The sequence below is a fragment of the Archocentrus centrarchus genome, chromosome 24 (genome assembly GCF_007364275.1).
Source record: "Archocentrus centrarchus isolate MPI-CPG fArcCen1 chromosome 24, fArcCen1, whole genome shotgun sequence".
Classification (NCBI taxonomy): Eukaryota; Metazoa; Chordata; class Actinopteri; order Cichliformes; family Cichlidae; genus Archocentrus; species Archocentrus centrarchus.
The window spans coordinates 12,023,260-12,046,443 of NC_044369.1; the positions used below are offsets into that span (position 1 = coordinate 12,023,260).

The 23,184-nt window shown below is 40.1% G+C and overlaps 3 protein-coding genes across 3 annotated transcripts in view; 2 read left to right on the forward strand and 1 right to left on the reverse strand.

Annotated features, from left to right (window-relative positions):
* The window catches only part of enpp1 (ectonucleotide pyrophosphatase/phosphodiesterase 1), a 40,156-nt gene extending 33,212 nt beyond the window's left edge, over positions 1-6,944 (forward strand). The window contains exons 18-23 of the mRNA XM_030721531.1: positions 48-208; positions 1,871-2,006; positions 3,346-3,420; positions 4,222-4,354; positions 6,280-6,424; positions 6,555-6,944. Of these exons, the coding sequence (XP_030577391.1) occupies positions 48-208; positions 1,871-2,006; positions 3,346-3,420; positions 4,222-4,354; positions 6,280-6,424; positions 6,555-6,707 (803 nt within the window). The 3' untranslated portion in view covers positions 6,708-6,944. The remainder of the gene's footprint in view (positions 1-47; positions 209-1,870; positions 2,007-3,345; positions 3,421-4,221; positions 4,355-6,279; positions 6,425-6,554) is intronic.
* Positions 6,945-11,474: 4,530 nt separating this feature from the next.
* On the forward strand, positions 11,475-19,895 carry sytl3 (synaptotagmin-like 3). The gene is made up of 13 exons (XM_030721710.1): positions 11,475-11,656; positions 12,383-12,592; positions 13,815-13,882; positions 14,736-14,787; positions 14,954-15,020; positions 15,111-15,183; positions 15,591-15,718; positions 16,071-16,193; positions 16,372-16,541; positions 16,648-16,744; positions 17,207-17,377; positions 17,489-17,551; positions 18,487-19,895. Exons 1-12 carry the CDS (start codon positions 11,559-11,561, stop codon positions 17,525-17,527), a joined length of 1,296 nt encoding a protein of 431 aa, XP_030577570.1. The 5' UTR covers positions 11,475-11,558; the 3' UTR covers positions 17,528-17,551; positions 18,487-19,895.
* Positions 19,896-20,799: 904 nt separating this feature from the next.
* ezrb (ezrin b) overlaps positions 20,800-23,184 on the reverse strand; it is a 31,362-nt gene continuing 28,977 nt past the window's right edge. Inside the window, 1 exon segment of the mRNA XM_030721440.1 lies at positions 20,800-22,164. Coding sequence (XP_030577300.1) covers positions 22,000-22,164 — 165 coding nt within the window. The 3' untranslated portion in view covers positions 20,800-21,999.

Consider the following 23,184-nt stretch of genomic DNA (forward strand, 5'->3'; position numbering starts at 1 on the left):
TTTTAGAGATATTACTGTCTAATATACTTTATACATTTGCCATTCAGGTGTTAAAGCCAACTTGCGTCGCCTCCACGAACCTTTTGGCACCCCTCGAGTCATCCAACCAGACGCCACCTTTTGTCTGCTGTACCACTCTGACTACCTCAGCGGATACAGCAAAGACCGGCTCATGCCCCTCTGGGTGTCCTATACCATTCAGCCTCTGGTGAGTCCGCTGGCTGGAGCTTTTATCTCTAAACATAGCCTGTAGAGTTGAGTCGTCCTGGCTATATTTCTTCTGTGGTTAAGGTTTGGCAGCAGATTGCGTGGGGTTGTTTAGTACCCTTTTCTGAGCAGCTGTTACTCATCTTCTCTGCTCATGTTGGCTCAAGCTTTTCTTGTCTTTCTCACTATGCGGTTGAGCTGTAGTGTAAATTATGACCTCAGGGAGTGTGGTGCATTCCCGGGAGACTTTACACTGTTACTGTACTGTCTGAGTGATGGTGCAAGCAAGGACGAATCCATTGAAGCTCTAACTAAACACCAAGAGCAAAAGCAGAAAATCTTCCTGTATAATCTGTATTTTTTTCCCCTTGTGACTGAGCAGCATTATCTTCATCCCACTTGTAAACCTACACAAAATTTCAGTTTGCAGCCTGTCAAAGCCAAACATTTTGATGAAAAGCTAGCTTCAAGCAAGCTGCCTACTAGAAAATCAATGAACCAATGAAAAGCATGCTGCTAAAGATCAGCATTACAGGCTTTTCTTGTGCATTCACAATGTCTGATTGATATTGAGAATTAGTTTTTCTCACATATGTAGTTTTTAAATATTTCTGAGATATTGTCCAAGATGTTTACAGGAAAGAGCTTTATTATTTAGTAATTTTATGAAGGGAAAAAAGCAGTTTTACATGCAATTAAATATTAATTTGCTGTTCCTTTGTTACAGATAGACACATTCATGATTTCACATCTGTGGCCCTAGCCTCTGTAACAATATCTCATTTAAAATTCCTTTCATCTGCCTTTGTAACACACATAAGCTGATACTACAGGCACTGACACCATATGTCCCTTTAATCTCCTTAAAGACTAAAACTACAGCTCTACTTGAATATTTACCAGTGAAGAATTGCAGACTTGCGTTGCTTTTTTTCCTAAATGATTTACTGACACCATCTTCAGAGTTTAGTCTTCTGTCTCTTTAATTTGATTGACTTTCAGTCTAAACGCTGGCGTTTAACCAAAGAATTTTTAGAGCCTATCTGAAAACACTTCTAAAAAGCAGATTAAACAAATAGAAAATATTTTCACTGCAATCCTGCTGATTTGTCTTTGGGGGTGGGCCAAAACCCACTTTAGGGGCTGTCAAAATTTTTTTTGTTTTTTTGTGCGCTGTTTAAAAAAAAAAGTCCATCCTTATGTAGACGTATGTCATAAACTGTATAACATATTATTTAGGAAGAATATGTTTCAAAGCTGCTGTTTTTCTGGAAAATGTCTGGGGTTTTTGTTTTTGTTTTGTTTTTTTAGAAACATAAACACCCATGACTTTTTTTTTCTTTCATTGTTTCTATTTGACACTCTTTTCTCTGAAATTATATAAATGTTCTGCATAATTGGTTCCAAAATGATATAGCCCATGGTGCTACCACGAATTCAAGAGGTTAAAAACTTGATTTTTTTTTTCTTTTTTCTGGGATGTGAAGTGATTATTGTTTTTCGGAAGCTCTCCACACAGAATAAATGCAATGCCCTTGTTGACCCATATACACACGGGGAACAAAAACCAAGCCAAGTTATCTTACACAACACTCAGAGTTTGGGCCTGGCCTCCCACTGATACTGTCAACACTGACTGATCCTCTCTTTCTCTCCCTCTCAGACCAAAGTGCAACCCCTGAACCCAGAGCTGGAGGCGTGTGTTCGTGCTGACATGCGCATCCCAGCGGCCGCCAGCCAGCTGTGTTCGCGCTACACAGAAAACTCTGATCTGTCCTATGGCCTGCTGCATCCACCCAGTGAGTGTTTGTGACCCTGTACTGTATGTGTGTGGTATATAGAGGGTGACAGTTCGTCTTCCCCAGCCTGGTGTTGACTTCAAGTTGACGTGTTTCAGAACACATTGTCACATACAGAGTAAACCCACACTTCACAGCTGCGTGAGAGAAAAGCATCCAGCCCCCCTCGATTGATGCACTGTGGATTGAGTGTATTTATTTATGTATATCTGTCTTTTCGATGTCCAGAAATGAGAATACAGAAAGCCTGCGGTAAATGTTTTACAGCAGCTGTAAGAGGGGGAACAGAAAGTCTGTTGTTCCAAAATGAAACCTTTGATCTTTCTCTGGCTTCAGTAGAAATCAAACACAGGTGGTGATTTGTGGAGTTGAAATTGACTTTAGAGCTGCAGTGAATAGCAGATTAAATAATTAGTTGGTCATGAGTAAATGAATGTATCAACTTTTTGACTTCAGATTAGTTATTGTGAGACATAAGTGATTCTTTTGGTTTTATATCTTTTTAATAAAATGAACGTCTTTGGGTTTCTCTGGAGGTCTGGTGCAGTCGCCTCACAGCAAGAAAGTTCCTTGTTCAAACCACCTGATCACTGTTGTCCATGTGTCTCCTGGTGCTCCAGTTTTCCACCAGTCTCAAGACATGCTCGTTAGGCTAATTGGTGATTCTAAATTGACTGTAGGTGCGGTTGTCTGTCTCTCTGTGTTAGCGCCGTGATGGACTGTTGACCTGTACAGGGTGCACACGCTTCTCCAGTCCCCACATGACCTTTCCCAAGATATTCCTCATAATTTGTTGTATTAAAGTGATTTTCAGTTGGAATGTGGAAACAGCATGGATATTAGAGGATATGTTATATTTTATTGCTCAGTATTTAAACAGCACAAGCTGTTTAATGTGGGTGGCAGCTAACTTGCAAACTAATATGTAACAAGTTAAATATATGCAAAAATTTGATTTTAAATACATTTACTCCAAATTTTAACCAAAAAAAAATACTGCAATTAACCAAATACTGATTTTCATTTCTATGTTTCTGAGTCAACACTCTCAGAAACTTGCACCAATTTTTTTTTTTTAGCTTTCCAATTATCAGAAATTGTTTTTTAGCTTAAAAATGAACCCAGGAGATTAATGTTAGTCGTAGCCATAAACCACTTCTTCTCTGCCTACATTTAGCGCCACCAATCTGTAAATGTTACTCTCAGCCAGTAAATCTGTATGCTTTAGTTTCACAGCAGACACATCAGTCTTCCATAGCATGTAATCTAAGTTTTAATCCATAGCTAAATCCCATACCCAGCATATTCAGTTTGTCCTAACCTCTTATTTTCTCTATAGATCTGAGCGCCAATGGTTCAGAGCCAGACTCTCTAATCACGAGCAACATGGCACCGATGTTCCCTGCATTTAAAGGTGAGTCAGTTTTGCAAATGTTTGTTTCTGGCTTTCCAGCTGCACCCAAAACTTTAAGAAGAAACTGCAGTGATTCACAAGTTAAACACGTCTCTAAAGATCTGTCACAGCTCTAAATCTGTGAGACATGATGGGAGGCTCAGTTTTGTCAAATAGGTAAACACTCAGATTTTAAGACGGCAGGTATTGTGGTTTGCCCATTTTCATTGCTCAGAATTATCTTTTGAAAGTTGAATTGCTTGAAAGCCTAAAACAAGCTACTTTATCCCATCCCAAGTCCAAAGATCTAACTGCTGTGATTATATGGGACTTCTCTGCTCTTTAGTTAAGCACCACACTGTGCTCCACAAAGCAGTTGATTGATCATATATGGCCTAATTCCACTGAATGTCTTGATTAAGTCTGAACTTGCTTTCATTGTGCTTCACAGCATTACAATATCATGTGTGAAAGGAAGAAGTACAGCTGTGTTTGGTCTGGTGATTTTACTTTGTGGGTAGGTGGCCAACACAGAGCTGTTGAAACTTGTAGATTGTGATGGGTGATTAAAATATTGCTAAAAGGAGTTTTATCCTGACAACAGACTGCAGCAAGGTTTCCATTGTGGTGACTTAATGTACTGTAACTGGAAACTCTTGTTAGTTTGAAATCCTGTTGGACGACAGTATGTGTGCTGGAAGTGTAAATGTTTATTAGCTGGGAGATGCAGCCCCCTGGTGGCTAAGCACTTTTTGTGCATGAGTAAGTAAAGGGGGGGGGCATGAAGGAAGAGCACTAAAACCTTTTTGTGTGTTTTCTCAGCTGTGTGGACCCATTTCCATGATGTCCTCCTTCCAAAATATTCACAACAGCTGAACGGAGTTAACATCATGAGTGGGCCAATATTCGATGAAGACTATGATGGACATGTTGATCAATTCAAAAAAATTTCAGGGTAAGGCAGAAGTAGCATAACAATTACTTTTAGCTGTTGAGAACTGTGATCAGCCACACAACAAATTGTTTTGTTGAATAATGTTCCAAAAGTGCTCCACTGTGCAGTAAAGTTGCTTGGTTGCTTTATTTTCTGTCTGCCAGTCACACAGACAGTTGAAGAACAAGCAAGCAAATAAAGCAGAGAAATGTAATTTGATTACAGTAATGCTTCACTTTGGAATGAGTTACACCCAGCACCACTAATTAGACATTAAACCATCCTCCAGCCTCCTACTAACAGATGGTCATCCTGAGTCCTTCCTGGCCTACTGAGGCAGCTCCCTCGCCTAAACCAAGCTGAGTTTCTCTGTGTGCTAAATGTGAGAATATGTATCAACACAGCAAAAGTACCAACAAAGCCATCATAAGACAAACCGATACTCTGATAAAATCTAAGACAGAAATGTTGCACAGAGTTCATGTGTAAAAATGGTTAATGTGGGAGGTGCCCAGGCAGCTAAGCTCATTCACTCAGATGGGGATTTCTAATGTGATGCAATGACTGCTGCTTTACACATTAATTTCCAGGGTTTGCAAACTGCGTTCAAGTTCCTTTCAGACTAAAGTTTTCATGCTAAAATGCAATGGATTACATAAACCATATCCTCTAGCTCTGGTACAGTGTGTGCACATGTATTAAAGCCGAATCCATGTCTTAACTCATCTCTTTTTGCCTTTCCTGCCTCTCTCAAATCTTCTGTTTCAAAAGAAGGCTAAAAAAATATATCCTGGCATCTTTTTTTTTTTTTTTTTATAATTCAAGATGGCGGCGCGCACAGACGCAGCGGCTCACGGCTCTTCCTTTCGGTCTCCAATCTCATTGTACATCCTATATAATGACAATAAAGGCATTCTATTCTATTCTATTCTATTCTATTCTCTCCAGACAGGCACTTGTCCCAAAATAATATCATTCCATATAGGAACACATCTGAATATGTAGATGGCATGACTGTTTGTGTACTCTGGGCATTCTTCCTGCAAGTGTAACTGCATATTAGCTGCTAGCATGGAACACAAGGTCAGTAAGACCTCCGAGCTGTTGCTTGATGTTGAATTAACCAGATTTCGCTTTTCTTCCGGAAAAAGGTTTGTGATAAGAGCGTGATGATTTGGGGGAGAACGTGTAGTGACTGATAAGAAAATGTGGGTTTCAAATGTCTCTAATTCTAATTGCACATTAGCTTTGTGCATTGGTTCAGTACACCCCAACTCCACATACCCCCCACAGGTGTCAGTTTAAATGAATTAACTGCAGTATTTTTGCTTGAATTAAAGTATTTATGGAGCCTTCATTTACCTTCATTACCTTCAGGGCCTATTTTACAATTCTGTAAAAACTCAAAGGCCCTAAAAGTGTTTTCTCACTCAGTTTCTTAATCTGAGGCATGAGTTCCCGCAGGAACAAAGAAATCTGGTTTCCCTTCAGAGCTCTCTGTATTTTTTTATTTTTTTTTAATTTGCGTAAGTGCTTCATTCTGGTTGGAAAATGTGACGTCATGTACTCCTAAGCTCAGATCAAGATATGGAAACAGTGAGAATTGAACAACATTTGGTGATTTGCTTTCAGTGTTTGTCAAACAACATCCAGACAGCCCTTAAGAAGTCCCGAGCTGAAGCAGTTCAACTTCTTTTTAGGTTCTGGAAGACATTTAGACACTCACAGGCCTCTTCATTAGGTACACATCGCAGGTACCATTTTTAGAACAACCTCAGTTCTCAATGCTTGAAACTTTCCTCAGAGATTTCAGGTCACGATGGCATCATGGGATGTAAATTATACCTGATGGCGATATTTAAAGTCCTATCAGCTTAGGCTTTATAATTGAGGTCTTCCATTTCAAATGTAGCAGTTTGCTTACATGTCAACACTCATCTCTCCAGGAACAAGGCTCCCATCCCGACACATTTCTTTGTGATCCTGACCAGCTGCAGGAACCTGACCTTCAGCCCTCTGAACTGTGAAGGTCCACTACAGGCCAAGTCCTTCATCATGCCCCACAGGCCTGACCACACAGAGAGCTGCGCTGTGAGTAATACCCCAGGCTACTCCTACACATCTCAACATGTCGGTCTAGCTCTGTGGAAATCTGCTGTCAGACCCTTTATGAAACCTGAGAATTTTAATATAAGCCTCCCCCCTTTTTCTGTTTCTTCAGAACGGGACAGATATGACATGGGTGGAGGACTGGCTGAAGTTCCATACCGCTCGGGTTCGAGACATCGAGCTCCTGGGTGGCCTCAGCTTCTACCATGACAGGTTATTGGTGGAAGAGACGCTACAGCTCAAGACATTTTTGCAGACCTATTAAAATCACAGACCTTATCCAGTGAAGCTTTAACTCCCGGAGGAAGCCATATTGGTGTGCAGGTGTCTGCCCACATGGACAAACAGTTGGCCTAAAAATTGTGGGTGCTTCACTTATAGATGCTTCACTTATAGACTTCTCTGATTTCAGACAGAATCAATCCTTAAGCGCCATCCATTATTTGAAGTGTGTCTGATTCCAGTGCAGATTTTTAAAAGAAAGTTTGATTGATCTCATTTGTGCACGGAAAAACCTTTTTTTTTTTTTTTTTTTTTTTTTTTTTTAATGAATGGGGCTTAAAGACGCCCATCACATCTGCTAAAATGACTCCAAAGTATTTCCAGGTTCCCATTTTCAGATTGGAAAATGGGAATAAAACTAAAGGGAAGAGAGAATTTTTATTGATGGAAGAACTCTTCATGTTGAGTGAATCTTGCCACACATCAGGGGAGCTGTCTGCAGCAGCTGGAAAAACATCTGATGTGAATATGTGTTATCCTTTTTTGTGTGTGTGTGTGTGACGGTGTTTTGGGGGTTTTTTTTGTATTTTCGTTTTACACCTATTGGTAATTTTTTCCTTTTGTAAAATGTGTTAATTATTCAGCTTTTAAATCTGTGCTGTGTGTATGCATTTGTGCTGTATGCTTGGAAGGATTACTGTATGAGATACATTAGAGCCAAGACTCAAACACACAGAGGCCTTTTTTTTTCCTCCAACATAGGAGCAAGACAAAGAGACATAAAACAACTGCAAGCAATACTGAAAGCAAAGTCTAGATTTAGCAAGTGTCCTTCATCTTGTGTACTAAAATAGCTGTTAATATCACATAGGTCATGTGAACTGTGTAGTGTGTGGTATAGTGGTTAGCACATTCACCTTGCATGCAAAGAACCCCAGACTGAAAAGAGATGTTAAACCGGGGGGGGGGGGGGGTTATATTGCACGTTTCTACCCTACATGAGTACTCATTCAGCCATTCACACACGGATGTAGAAAGTGCTTTCTATCTAACATTCACACACACACACAAAAATACTTTGGCATGTAGACTGGAGCACCCGGGGATCAAACCACCAACCATCCGATTAATAGATGACCTGCTCTACCTCTTGAGCCATAGCCACACCTAAATAAATGGGAGGAAAGGCCATCTGGCATAAAGTCTTTGCCACATCAAAACATGGGGCTCCAGCCGCTGTGGCGATGCCTTTGGAAGAGAGTACCCAAAAGTACCTTCTGTGTGCGCTATGTAGTTAAATGTTAAGTAACCCTGCGCTCAGGCTGCTTATACCAGCTAGAAATGTGAAGCTGTAATAACCATGTGAGGCAGCTGTAAGCCTGTGCAATCAGACATCAGAAAATTGTTTAAAATGGTTATGATGACTTTGACTTCACTGGGTTAAAGCAAGTCTGATGAAAGCTGTAATCTTTTAAGATTGTTCAGGTAAAGAGTGCCCGTAAGATGTCGGCTTTCTTTTCCTTTTTTTTCCCAGATCTTTTGTGGTTGTTTTGTGTCTCTCGTGCCATTTTGTAACCTTATTGAAGTAGTTTTGCACCTCTTTAAGGTTGTTCTACGTCCCTGCAGTCATTTTGTTCCTTCAGTCATGTCGTGTCTCTTGCAGTGGTTTGTCTGCTGGGAAGCTGAAAATTCAGGTATGGCTGTTGGTTGAAAAGCAGCAGCTAAACTTCAGTATTTAGTTGTAAATGAAGTGAAGCTGTGTGAGCTCAGGAGGCCCGTTCATTAATCCGTCCATGACTGTGTTTCAATGTGCGGATCGGCAAAAACATTGATCAATCTTTGATTTTTTTTTTTTTTTCTTCATGTACTGCATATGTGCCTTATCTTCTTTTTTTTTTTTTTCTGTTGCAGCAGCTTTTCATTGTCAGGTATAAACAAATTCACAATTTCATATAAAAAAACCTTCTACACTGAGCTTGTGTTTTGTTTTCTTTCCTTTTAACTTTCTATCAGCCCAGATTCGGGGTGAAAAAATTGCTTTCGATTCACACAATTGCACATAAAGCAACAGGAATCCGCCACGTAGAGCGAGCAAAGCAGCAGCCGCTCTCTAAGACTCGTTCAGACTGAAGCAGTACATGTAAATGTGAAAAGGAAGGAAGCTGCGCTCTCTCTGTTACCCTCTATGTTTAAAGTCTGCCACTTCCTCAGGCTGACCACTCCAGCAGTGCAATAAGCCAGAAGGTAAGATCTTGCAGCTTTCAGCTCTGCACTTCTTAAACTCTGCAGTGACCCAGTTCTCATATCAGAAAACCTGAGCTTGGTTTCCATTTGAGGTTGTTGCAAGACTGGCGCGATTGTCACAGTACTTTTCTAAAGTGTCAGGTGATGTTTAGCAAGAAAGCAGGAGCTGCGTGCAAGTTTGGTAATTGAATCTTTGGTAATTGTGAAAGAAACTTTTGCAAAGTGGGTTTTTTGTGTGTGAAATCTTTGTGAAGTCTACTATTCACTTTAATTTTTGAGCTGGCTGAATGAGGTCTACTAACAGTGAATGCTGAGGATGATGATGATGGTGAATCTGTATGACTTAAAATGTTTGATAACTTCAGTGTGACTTTATATTGTGTAACTCAAGTCATTTATTTATTTTTAAATCTTATATGAAAGTTTGCAAAACCTGCTCTTACTGAAGCAGTGGGCACGTCTCTTGCAAAGGAAATGCAGAAAGATGCCAGTTTTTCTGAGCTTTGCAGCAACTGAAAATGAAGATGGTCTGCCGAATGTTTAAAGGTTTAAATATACACACAAATGCATCATTTCCTTAAAAGTATTTTGGGAGTCGGTCATCTCATTGGCAGGGTTTGGTGACGTGAGCAGGTTGTTTTGTAAGCTGGGTTAAAAATGTGCTGCTAACACAGTTTCTACGTCCGAGTCTGTGGTATGAAAGCGTGCCTAGGCAGCTGTGAGGTTTTAATTTGGAATTCGCTCTCTGCAATCGGCCTGGCTGTAATTGAAGGTCAGAGGCGAATTGAGATATGCATGATGTCAGCCTTCCAGGAAGCCCCTATCTGGGTGGGAAATGTGTCAGCGACCTCGTGATTTCTTTGGGCTTTCTCACAGCATTCTGCGTGTAGGTCTCAATGAGATCAGTCAGGTGTCCTTTTTACTGTCACTGCTGTGGTGGGCTGATATGGTCCGCCTCCCTCTCTTCTCGGATGTTCAGTCACCACTAAACCACGCACCGCCTGAATCATTATGGTCCTCTGCATCGTAGAGGCAAGTCTGAAATGAATGTGCTTTCATTAATGGGGAAAATGAAGATATAAGCTGAGCTCCTCTTCAAATGAAGAATCTGATAGTAGCTATTAAATATGCAACTTCTGGCCTCGCCTGCTATTTACAGCTCAAGAGAGGCACAGAGCACGTCAGCAAAGGACAGATAGTAGCCGTGTCCCTCTCTGAGCCGTCAGGCCTAATAATTACTGGCACTGATTGTTTTCTCCACCTTACTGGCAGCTCTGTTTAGTGACAAGGAAGGGCTCTTATCTGCTAAAACAGGCTGACGTCCAGCCATTCAACAGGCCATTACCTCTCGGCTCTCTGTGCCTGTGTGCTGCCCAGGGAGGAAAATGTTCTTGTTTCAGATTGAGATGTGAAGTGTTTGGAAACGACATCTTCTGATGAGCTGAATGAGAGATTAAAGAAACAGTTTCTCCTCAACAGTTCCTCCTCACACTTCTAAGCAAACAGAACCCCTAGCTGTGTGGTCAGGTGTGCAAACAAGGACTTACAGTAATAATCTGCATCGCTAAGATGTGGAGAAAACTGGGAGGCATCATGGAACTTGATGAGGTCTGAGCACAGTCACACCTATGGTCAATGTGCCAGTTTCAAGTCAGCTCACAGTCACACCTGATGATAAGTTATATGCTCACTGTTTGTGGTACAATAACACAGTCACAACTGTACAAATTATGCAAGGTGAACATTTTCAGTAGCAAGTCAAATCCTGGAGTCTTATGACTAGCCCAGAAGTAGCGTGACTGTCTCATACAACTTCACCTAGTCGTTTTAAAAGCTTACTGTAAATAGAAGAAATGTAATGTGTTTAAGATGTTCTGGATGTTTCAGACATGTGAAATTGGTGTTGATCTTCTGCTTTAAATCTCAGAACAGTGGATAAGTTTATTTCCAGGCACTGCCAAATAATTCCTTTTAAAATAAACCAGATCTATTGACCTGCTAAACAAGAAAAAAGAAACTGTGACACAGGCGCACGTCAGACATCAATAATGCAGGGCCTGGCATTTGGTTTGTTTTCCTGTTGCCTTGCCATCAGTGAAGCATCGCTGCTCTTCCTGCAGCTGAGGACGCAGCAGTGGTTTGATGTAGAGGAGGTGTGTGAGGACATGAGCAGGGGGAGACACTGATTATTTGGAGCTGCAGAAATATTGCCCAAATGTAATATTTCATGATACCCTGTGCTGCTGTGACGCTGAGTAACTGTTTGCATCATCAGACGTCTGACTTTGCACTATTTTTTGCAATCAGAAAACCAGAAGAGGTTATTTTAAATCATCCAAGTAGAAATACTCCAACTACCTTAGTACAGAGGGTCATATCCACCTCTGATGTGGACGGGGAATCTCCGCTGCGCCCAAAATAACCTTTATTATCTCTCCTTTTTAATTTTTCAGTTCCAGAAAACTAAAGAGGCAATCTGAGGGAGGGCCCAGTGAGGGGGGAGGGCTAAAGAGAGGAGGAGGAGGAGACAGGAGCAAAAAGAAAACTGTGAAGCAGAAGGGAGGACAGACAGAGAGAGGAGGACCTGTGACTGCGACAGGAGACTGTATTTTTCTTTTTTTAAAATAGAAGAAAAAACAAACACGAAAAGATGGATTTAAGTTTGCTACAAGTTCTGGAGAAAGAGCACATCCTGGAGGTTCTTCGGAGAGACAAACAGATGCGTGCAATTGAAGAAGACAGGATCAGGTGAGTCATTTCACATGTTAATAGGAGCTGTGATTAAATTAGATTTTTTTGGGGTGGGGGGGTGCTGAATGGAGGCAAGACTGGCAGCTCTTACAGTGATTATGTGAAAGCAAAAATATGATTTTTCTGAAAAAACTATTTCAAAGATGATGCAGTGATTAAAAAATGTGCTTATACAGGCAGGCAGCCTACAAATCTAAGCTGTCAGTAGTTTCACATTTAACATACAGACATAAGGGCGATATCAGAAAGTCATATTGTGCCCTAAAGTAAGGGATTTAACCTCCTGAGTCCCTGCATCCTCATACAGGGACTTTAGATTTTGGCTTTTGTGTACCTTATGCTTAATTCTGCTCAATATACTGTTTTATACATTGTTAAACAATGGTGACTTTATTGTGTTACACTGTAAAAGAAACCCAGTGTCCCCATACGAGGACATACTTAAAAAAAATACTGTTTAAAGATGATGATGCTTACTGTAGTTTTTATACTTCATCCCAAATGAGCTCAGGTCCCAGGACGTTACATTTATTTTGTCTAATAATTCTGTGTTGCGTTTTGTCTAAAAGAGTGGTGTATTTTGGAAATCTGGAGGATGTTTAAAAGATAACATTTTGCTGAAAACAGGCTCCTCACTTCAGTGTTGTCAGAAGAGAAATTGTGTTTGCAGAAATGTCCATAATGCTGGTGGTCAAAGCTCTCCGTGCTTCTCCATATCCTCAGGAGGATGAAATACGAGCTGCAGGAGCTCAGAAGGAAGGGTGCAAAGAGCTACACCCGGCAGTACGGCGAGCGGACCTGCGCCCGCTGCCAGAGGCCGCTGGGAAAGTTCTGGAACTCGGGTGCAGTCTGCCGCGGCTGCAGCCACCGCATCTGCAGCAAGTGCCGCGTGGGAGCGGCGAACTGGAAGTGCACGGTCTGCCACGCGTACAGGTAGAGAGGCAACCAGCTGTCTGTTGCAAAGAGAGGTGAAATGTGTGACTCAGTGACTCAAATCACAACACTGGCTGACTCTATTTGTGTGTGTAAAGCCCAGCAGTTAATGACTGAAAGTTACTGTAACTCACGCTCTCACTTATTCTGTTTAAGGACAATAAAGAGAGCCTGTGGTTTAATAACTGTCCAATAAAACAGTTAAACAGTCCACGGAAGATCAGAAAATTACATAAGAAATGAACACCAAAAATGTAATGAATTATAGCACTTACTTAATTGTGGATGGTCGTCCTGCCTCCATAAAACATGTAGGCATGGCTGCCCCGTAACAATATTATATTAAGATAAAGGAGTCAGAAAATGGTAGAAAGTGGACCAAACCACTAGGAGCCCTGCACCCCTCATATTTAGCTACAGCCCTGTTAAACATAACGTAAAGTCTGAAACAGATGAAGAAAAGTCACTAATTGCTGCAAAAAAAGGAAATCACGTCAAAGAAACTGACGCAACATGAGTGAAACATTGAAGAGCTGACTAATCCAAACAAGAGCACAGGAAAACAACTCCATAAAAATGTAGGTAGTTATTCTGTTCATCAGATTTATAAAGGAAATCTGATGATGTCAAAGTCTTCACTTGTAGCGTGCGATGCCTAAGTCTGCAGCTTTACTGCTTTGATTCATTCTCACCGTGAACTGTGACACTTGATCTGTCAGTTAATTCATCACAAACCATTCTGATAACTGCTGAGGTATTCTGAGTGCTTTTCAAAATAACTATGATACTAATTTATTTTGCTTTTTTTAAAGCACTGAATATCTTTGGTTCCGATGAAAAGAGATATTTAAAGACATCATCCTGTCACATCAGTGGTGTCTTTACTGCTTCCCCTTCCCCTAAAAGAACTCAGTCATAAATATATGAAATATACAGATAGCATCTCTCAAAAGTCAAACTTAATCTAGGTATATTTACTAAGCGTACTAGCTGTATTTGTGCCCTTTCCTTTTTAGTATGGGTAAATTTTGTAATAATTTATACGTGTGTCCAAGGTTAGATGGCTCTGAATATTAAGGGGGCACATTTTACTATCTTAAATACCTTAATTATCTGTTAAAAAATAAAGCTAAATGAGTAAAAGTGAAACTAAATTAAAAGGAGAAATGTTATTAGTGTTATTATTGCTACCTGCTCACCACAGTGCTTTTCTTCTTCACAGGGATATGAAAATCAAGTCAGGAGAGTGGTTTATAGAGGAAAAGGCAAAGAAATTTCCAGTCACCACAGGTTTGTATACAACACTCAAAACAATACTTCCGCTCCGGATCCAGTTCTGCTCCATTTTTTTCATTATGCTGCCAAAAACAATTGTTTCAGACTGGAGCTACCACCAACTAAATCAAAGAAAAAGAAAAAGGATTCAGAGGAGCCACAAAAAAAAAAATCCTAATAATATTACTAATAAGATTATCCTACAAAGGTGGGAGCTGTAGATTCTTATTTCAGCTCGCTGACTTGCAGCTATGAACTGTGGCTGCTGTCTCAGATCCGCAGCTGGAAAGCTTTGGAGTCTTAAAATGTTATGTGCACAACTGATGGAGCAGCTGCTGTGATGAGCAAATAGAAATGAGCAAAATTCAACTTAACTTAACCGTCTTTCACAGCATCCTTCAAAAGGGAATATTTATTAATTATCCTTTTAAATTCTGGATCAGCTGTGTCTGCAAAAGTAAAGCATGAGACTGAGAATACTGTGCATATTAATTTCACTTTAAAACAAAAAAGAGAGAGATTAAAATATTCTTGTGGTCATATGTGATGAACATGTTCATAATTGTTCTGCAAACTTAAACTGACAGCAGTAATAAATGATAAATACCCCTCTGGGGTCTTCACAGCCTGCACCCTGCATGCACAACTGGCTTCCTTTTTTAAAAATGAATGATTATTTAAAATTAACGCACCCTTGTTCAACTACACGGACTCATAAAATATGAATGATTGTAGTTGTTTTAAGCTGCTGGCTTTATGTGAAGTTTCGGTTTATAGTGTGGTAAGGCATCATAGCAAGACTCAATGGAAATATTTGACTAGCAAGGATATTTAAATGGTTTTGTGTTCCTTCCTAATATCATTACAGACAAATATGAGACAGTCGGGGAGAAACTATTAAAGACCTACAACGTGCTGAGGTATGATTTACCTTTTAAATGTTCATTTTGCATTAATCTGCATCAGGTTAAGTCTCTGTAAAGTCCATTTTAAAACACATGTAGCTGTAAATTTGTTGTCCTCGGACAATGAACTTAAAGTTTGTGAATCTTGTATCTTACGTACATTTTCATTAACTCTTCACAGTCATATATGCGTTGTGCCTCCCACTCCTCCGCCCCACTTGGATTATAACTGTCTGAGCAGATCTGGGGTAAAGTATTATTTAGTTTTCCCCTTTTATTTTTATTTTAAGCGTTAAAAATCTAATCTATATTTACATTTATTGTTGTTTTGATTGCAGAATTGGAAAAACTCGAAGCCTTTCACCAAATCTGTGGAAAATCTAATGATTTCCTTCACGAGTCACATTAAAAGTAAGTCGTTACTAAACATGTTGAATGGCGATCATCAGTAATACTTTACTTAATAAGAGCAAAAGTAACACAACAGGCACTCTCAGCGTGTGATGTGTTGATTCGAAATTTGTAGCGTCACTTCCTGTGGATGTTATCAAACATACTCTGATCGTGAGCTCAATTTACGCACAGTAATAACCACAAAGGAAATTCACCAGAGATAATATGGGGCGGGCAAAAAAAAAAACAACCCTGTGATCTCATTATACCTACTGCATCAGCAAAAGAGGCTTAAGATGATGTGAGAGATTGCACAGCCATGCATGCACAGCTCTTTGAGAAGCCTGTTTGTCCGAGCATGTGACGGACCTTTTTAAACAGTAAAAAGTTATTTAGTTGTTCTTTTCTGACCTTTACCTTTGCAGAGATTTCCAATTCTCAAAATGACGTCCGTGAAGATCTGCTGCAAGTTGACAACAGGTGGAGAGGCTCGAGCTTCACCTACACCACCCAAAAGAGCCTGTCCGACACCGACATCAACAAATCGAGCACGGTAAGTCGATCTCAGGTGTAGCACGTTAGTCACTGAACTCACCGAGTTTTAGTTATGCTGCTGCTGCAAGTGAAAAAGTTTTGCAAAACACATATTTGGGCATGAGAATCTAAACAGGAAATCACTGAAAAGATGAACTGATTTCAAGGCCTTTAGCATCGCCTGGTGGTGATGAGAAGGAATGACATCAGGAGCATGACTTCTTGATTTTTCTGCCAGAACTTGAGAAAGTGACAGTGTAGATGGTAGTATTTATCAAACAGATCAGATATCTTTTAGTTAAGTAAGTTTTATATCATGTGAAAATGTACAAAAGCAGAGTAAAGAAAATGATCCTCCTTTTTTTGTGCAGCTCTTTAAAGTCCCGAGTCTTCCAAACCTGTTCAAGAAGAGCAAAGACAGCGACCAGGAGGGCTCCTCCACCGGGGCAGAAGATGAGACTTCTTTCAGTTCTGAGTACTCTGGAGGACCAAGAGTAAGTCAAAGCTGATGGTTAAATTAAAAAGAAAAAAAAAAAATCCAGAGCAACATCCGGTGGTTGAAATAACTGCAAATATCAGGTCATGATCACAAAATCCCCTGTTATAATTAACCCTTCTCACATTGTGGCTTTATTTCCTTTGAAGTGTAAAACCTGTATTTTGCTCCTTCAGGGCAGCTGCAGCAGCACCAGCACAGAGTTTGGTTTCTTTGAGAGTGTTTCTGTGGCCGGAGAACTGGAGCTGGCTCTGGCCTTCAACACCAACGCCTCCCGTCTGGAGATCACAGTCGGCGCCTGCAGAAATCTCTCTTACGGAGACAGCAAGAGGAGGAAGTGTCACCCGTAAGGACATGTTTGATGCCACGCTGTGCACCATAAAGAGTCTGACTCCACTTCCTGTGATTGTCCATCGAAGCTTGAATGTCCTTTTATTTATTTTGATGCGCAGATACGTGAAACTCTACGTGCTGCCGGACAAGAGCTCCAAACTGAAGACGTCAGTGAAGAGGAACACGACTGATCCAGTTTACAATGAAGTTTTAAAGGTAAAAAACCAAGAACCTCATCAGCTATTTTTGTATCTCCCTCTCTCTCTCTCTCTCTCTCTCTCTCGTGCGCTCTCTCATCAGTTTTGAACTTGTGCATGCTTATGAGGTATTGCAACAAGATTTCAGATTTCAAAGGCAGTAGATTCTTCTTCTAAATACTTTTTTTTTTACATCTGGAGCATTAAAAACTTTTTTTGAAAGCTTCCCTGGTTTTTCTGATATACTCTTAGTTTCTGTCATAGTCTGTATATAAAAGATGGACAGAGCCTATGTGGCATCATCCACTTTATATAGATATGTGTGTGTGTGTGTGTGTGTGTGTGTGTGTGTGTGTGTGTGTGTGTGTGTGTGTGTGTGTGTGTGTGTGTGTATGTGTTTGTGTGTGTGTGTGTTTGTGTGTGTGTGTGAGACTACCAGAAGGCCAGACAGCATTCACTAACATGTAAACTTATCTGACAGTATAACATAGAGCGCCACATGCTGACTGGAAAGAGACTCCAGGTGACAGTGTGGCATTCAGGTACCCTGAAAAGGAAGGTTTTCCTTGGCGAAGTCCTCATCCCACTGGATGGCTGGAGATTTGAGGACAAGGCATTTGAGCGCTTCAACTGGTATCCACTGTGTCCAAAGGTAATATAGCAGCACAGCAGAAGTGATTTGTTTATTAGTGATGAAGACTTTTTGTCTGTACCACTGATATAGAAGTAGCTTTCTATAAAATCTCCTTCTTGTGTCCTTTAGCCTGAGAGACAAAATGGAGGTGCTGCAGAACAGGAGTGAGGAGAACTGCTGGTCAGAGTCAAGGTGAGCTCCGAGAGTTTGTAGCCTGCTTAGGTGTCCGTAGGAAAGGTCCGTCTGTCCACCAAATAATTTAAAGACAATTAAAGAAAAGTTTGCAAAAAGTAAGCCCATTAGGTTATTACGACTGTTACAAGTGGGACAATGATTCTGAAGAGCTGTACTTCATCTAGTGTGTTTATGTGAGTTGTACAGATAAATTGCAATCATAGCTGTGATTCAGACAGGCCACATAGTCGAGCGCAGACTTAAATCTGGCAAATCAGATGATCTTTGCCTGCTGATACCATTTGATGTCTTTAAATTGACAAATCAAACATCAAATAGGGCAACATTTAAGCTGCTTTCGACTGCAAACCACTTTGCAACCCAGCTCCACCCACACTGTTCTGTACTAGAGTCTCCCCACAACAAATAAATAAATGTCAATGGTGAGGTTATCAAGTGGTCTGAGGTGCTGCATGTGAAAACCACTATTTTAAGAGAAAGTCTTCAACAATTCTGAGAAAAGGCTGGTTGAGGTCTAGAAATAAAATTAAAATTAATTAAATTTTCATTTTTTAAAAGTGACCTAAGTTGAAATTTTATTTAAAATAAATTTTAAAGATGCATTACTGGAGTTTTCAGCTCTTAGGTGTGTTCATTTCAGCACTAGGGGTCAGCAGAGCTTCTGTTTTGGACACCTCATGTTGTCCTATACTACTGAGATGAACACTGGGCCACTTGGCAATGATCCACTAACTGTCCTTCACACCTTCCCTTTAATGCAAACATGAGTCACAGCACCGGAGTCACAGTGTAAATACATCTCATTCTCACTCTCCCTGTGTGTGCAGGCCTTAAGGCGTGTTGTGTGTGTGTTCTACGGCAGGTTTAATTGTTTAACAGGCATGAGGGTGTGTTTATATAGCTCTTTGTGTGTGTGTGTGTGTTACGTTTAGGTGTCTGACTGGGACCCAGCAGAAAGCTCGTCCACACAACGCCCATTTCTGAAAGCGAGACTGGCATGATCGACTGCTTTGTCCAGGACATCTCTCTGAACTCGGACCCGTGGGTCCAAAGCACCTCCTGTGTCACTAAGTCACCCCAACTGGGGCCTGAATGGACCAATAACAGCAGAGATTCACTTCTGAATGTCCTCTGCAGTAACACTTTAACACCACCTATGAAGCATCTATAATCGGTATATGAACAATAAATCATTCATAGCATAATGTATACACCTCCTCAAGCAAAGCATTTGTGATCAATTAAAATATTTTTGGTAGTATAAAACAGAATATAGAAAATGTATTACTTTATAGAAATATTCATACTTGTTATATTTAACTTTTTTTTTAATCTGCTAAGCTCCATGAAGCTTTAAGGAAACTCCAGTAACTGACCCTAATTCTTAAATATTGCAAGTTTAAGAAAACACATTATACGTCTGAAGTATAGTCTGAGTATGCTTTTAAATTAAAAGCTGCCAGCTTTAAGCTATCATGACTATTTACATATTACAGAACCTTCCGGGTCCAATTCTGTTTAATAAATACATGACATGCTGTATTTTTTGTGCAGCTAGAGGCTAAAAAAAGATTGGATAAGCCAACTTTCTGAAGGAGTGTGGATGTAGCTAACATATTGAGCTTTATTAACTCTTATGGATGCTTCATAGTAGCAGCTGGTTAGCAAAGATTTCTTCCAACATGTACAATGTTATTAATTTATAAAACCGTTAAAGTGTTGCCATTTCCGTTCAAGGCCTCTCTGCTGCCTTCAGGCCACCTTTGAGATCTGGCTTCCTCTTTAATGCTCTGTTCTTCTGTCAGAGGAGACCAGCAGCTAAACGTCCACGCAAATAAAATTAGTGAAAGAGACGCTAAGCTAATACTGACAAATGAAATCTGGAGCCACACCCGGCGGTGCATAGGAAGCGGTTTGAGTTGCCTCACACAGCGGCTCTCTCAGCACAAAGAGGCCTTTCTCGTCTCCGTGGAAGCGACGTGTGAAAGAAGAAGAAGAAGAAGAAGAGGAGGGCTTCTGTGCTGGAAGGAGCGGTGATTTCACTGAACTGGCATTCTGTTGACTTCCCGTTCTCCTGGCTCTCCATGGCAACTGGAAGTCAAGTTGCCATGGTAAGCACCAAGTTTAGTGTGACGTCAGCTCGCTGGCGTCAACAGGTGGAGAAAATGACAACCTCAGCCACGTCACAGCCCGCCGACAGATTCATTCTATTTATTTATTTATTTTTATTTACACCTAGCACTTTAAAAATCTCTGTTAGCATTTTACTATTTATATTGTATGTATAGTCTGATATAAATTCAATCAACATGTTTGGTTTTTTGCATTTTTTTAAAAACTATTTATTCATGCTACACTGAATTGTTTAACAATAAAAGTATTCGAGTATGAATCAAAACCACGATGCCTCCTCTAAAATTCAATATATCACACCATCATAGCAACAAAGTGTTAGAGTCCTGACATGCTGATATCATAAATATCAACTCGCTTTTTCTTTTAAGCGTGCAAACATACTCTATTTGAAAAGCATTTCACAGTAAATCGGTCAGACTTAGTTTTTGAGTTAGTCTTTGTGTCAACCTTCATTTTTAATTCACTGAACATTTGGTGAGTTCTTTCACTCAAAAACATAAATGTCAACCTCACAGTGACGCTAGAAGAATAAAAGACAACATTGCAGTCTTGGATCTTCAGGTGAATGACTGCGTTTGTACTACTTTTGAACTCAGGTTCAACTCTTTTTCTATGAGGAAATGCAACACATTTACTCTGTAAATATTTAAAAATAATAAAAGCATTTAAGTGTCCTAGGACACCAGACCCGTTCTCTGTTTCAGTCAGGCTGTCCTTCAGGATTGATTCTAACAAAGTTCTCAAACAAGGACCCATTCTTATGTCCATCAAAATTCATGGAGTTTATCATATTTCAGTGCTTTTGAGATCAGTTCTTCAAAGTGTGACTCTTCATACAGTACGGCTTTATAATGCCCTGAAAAAGCTGGGAGCATCAACGTCAGTAAAGAGAATTCAACTTATAGTTTTTTAAATATTTTACCTCTGCACTCTCTTTAAAGCCACCTAGGCTAGTGAGGCTAATAACCAATCCTTTAATTAAAATTTAGAGGCATAAGGCAAACCCAATAAAACATCCCAGACAAAAATGTGAACATCTCTGTCCTCATATTTTATATATTTTACAAAGTACACACAGACATGTGATCAGTTTTTTTTTTTTTTTTTAATTGCCAATATTTTAAACACCTCATTATAAAAACCTGTTCATATACAAAGTCCAGCAGAGCTGCGAGTTTCCATTTGCAGTAAATACTAATAAATGTCCAGAGTGGAGAGTGAGAGGTTGGCTTTACACTGCCTGGGTTTTTTTTTTGTGACTATGCACCCTGGCTGAGAAGTGTGGAGCAGCTGTCTGGGACTGACCCTTGCAGAGGGGCAGCCAAAGGCCACTTTAGAGGGTAAAAGCAAACATCACATGTTCATCTCTCACTCTGCAGCGACATGATGCAGAACAGACAGAAATAAAAATCTCAAACTTGCTCTGAAGATGAAGATGCATCGCAGGATTCTGTGAACTGCATGGCAAATAAAAAGAGTACCTAGATAGTTAGAGGTCTTCTGAACTAATTTTAATAGCATGCAGCTGAATATAATTCCTACAGTAAAAAATAATTTACAATTAAATTTCTTTAATTTATTGATCTAAAGGAAAACATATGGAACGTAAGACTTATTGTTTGGTCAATATATAAAATCTTTAAAACATATTCAATGTTTCTGTTATCAGAAGATAGCAAAAATATACAAACCAAAATGAAATACCCTTTTTAATGTCCCATATACAGTATAAATATCAAACTAGGCATGATTTTTACCTACAGAATAGCAATATTAAACATAAATGGAAGTGTTCAAATATAAAGGAAAACAAAAAACATTTTCCTGCTCATTCCCCCTTTCTGAGTGGTCGCTATAAACAACAAACTGTCCTTTTCTTCCGACAGACATCAAAAAGAAGTCAGGATCTGATTATATTTTCTCTGTTTACATCATAAAATACTTTAAAAAAATGTGACCAGCCCCCCTACTTTGTCACACCTCTGGTTAAAAACAGATGATTTTGGTCTGAATTGATCAAATTACACACAATTAAATACACAAACAGGATGTGAAACACTAAGAAGAGACAAAAAAGATGGTTTTGGCACTAATATTTCTGCAGAGGGTTTTCGGAGCCCTGCATCTAGCAGGACACGATCATAACGGCAGGAGTTTATCTGTAAGTGATGCTTCTGCTCTGCTTATACTGCTCCAGTTTAGTCTGTAGCCGTGTGTTAAACATGTCCGAGTTTGATTGTGTGTTGTTCTGGCATCTGAAGAGCGAGATGTAGTGACCATTCAGAAAGGGTACGTTTCCAGAGGGCTCCTTATAAGGCTTCGAACTCGTCGATCCTCTGCTTGGTGTTGCCCTGCCTGATCTGTCGCAGGGTCTTGTATTTGTCTCGGCCGGCTCGCACGTTCTCGGTGTGAAGGAGGTCGTTGGCGGTATTCTTGGATTCATCACGCGCATGAGCCAGTTCTGAGGTCAGGGCCTGAGGGTGGAGGAAAGGAAGACACATGAGATCAGAGGACAAAAAACAACAATGCCACCACTCATGCAATTTCCATTTATGAGTCATCATGTGTATTTTTGCACATACACTGCAGACTTGAACTTTCTAGACGTTACCCGCCGGAGATGCATGTGAGAACACGCATGTGAATCGATGAGATCTGACGTTTAACCTGCCATCTAGCAAATGGACGCCATATTTCCTACCTCCTGCACACTCCACAGCTACTTTGGAAAAACTTTTTATGACCCTTTCGGCCTTTCGTCCACACGTAAATTCCTTCCAGGGTAGAAAGTCCATTTCTGCATTTATGTGACCGACTGTGTTCCCTATCATTGTTTGCCTAGGCTTTTGATTGGTCAGCCTTTCTATATGATTAGAGTTTTATCACCACCTGTTGCTTTGGCGTGCTCTTGACAGTACTTCACATTGTTTTTCTGTGTTTTTGTGTGGACACAGGGATATTTTTTAAATGAAAAAATCCCAGTTTTTAAAAATAATTTCCATGTATGTGAACCCTGCTAATCTAAACCTCATCCAGCATTTCCAGCAGTGGCAACTTGTCTGAGCTGTCTCCTGCTGTGTGAGTGTGTGTGAGGAAGGACAACTGGCCTGACCCGATTCTCCTGACATGCACATGTGACACCATTTATGTGACACCGTAACAGCTTTCCTGGAAATCGCCACTTTGTTTGCTTGTTTGCTTTTGGATTGTTCCATGAAGAAAAAAAAAAAAAAAAGAGCTTAAATGTATTTTTCAGCCCCAATTTAATGTGGATATCTCCTGTAACTACTGAGTTAGAATTGACTCAAAAATTCAATAAATATCAACCCAGCTCTACGTACTTCAAGGATGTGACTTGGAAAACTTTCTCAGCACACATTCACCAGTTTACTCCAAACTGAGCAGCTCTTAGAATTTTCCCATTAATAAACTATCACCATTAGCCACAGAGACTACATTTTTAATCTACTGTAGCAGCTTCTGAAGGAACCTGA

Coding starts and splice junctions, on each gene's coding strand:
- sytl3 (XM_030721710.1), top strand. CDS start 11,559: ATGGATTTAAGTTTGCTACAAGTTCTGGAGAAAGAGCACATCCTGGAG. Junction 14,788..14,953: donor AAGACCTACAACGTGCTGAG/GTATGATTTACC, acceptor AACTCTTCACAG/TCATATATGCGTTGTGCCTC. Junction 15,184..15,590: donor CTTCACGAGTCACATTAAAA/GTAAGTCGTTAC, acceptor TTACCTTTGCAG/AGATTTCCAATTCTCAAAAT.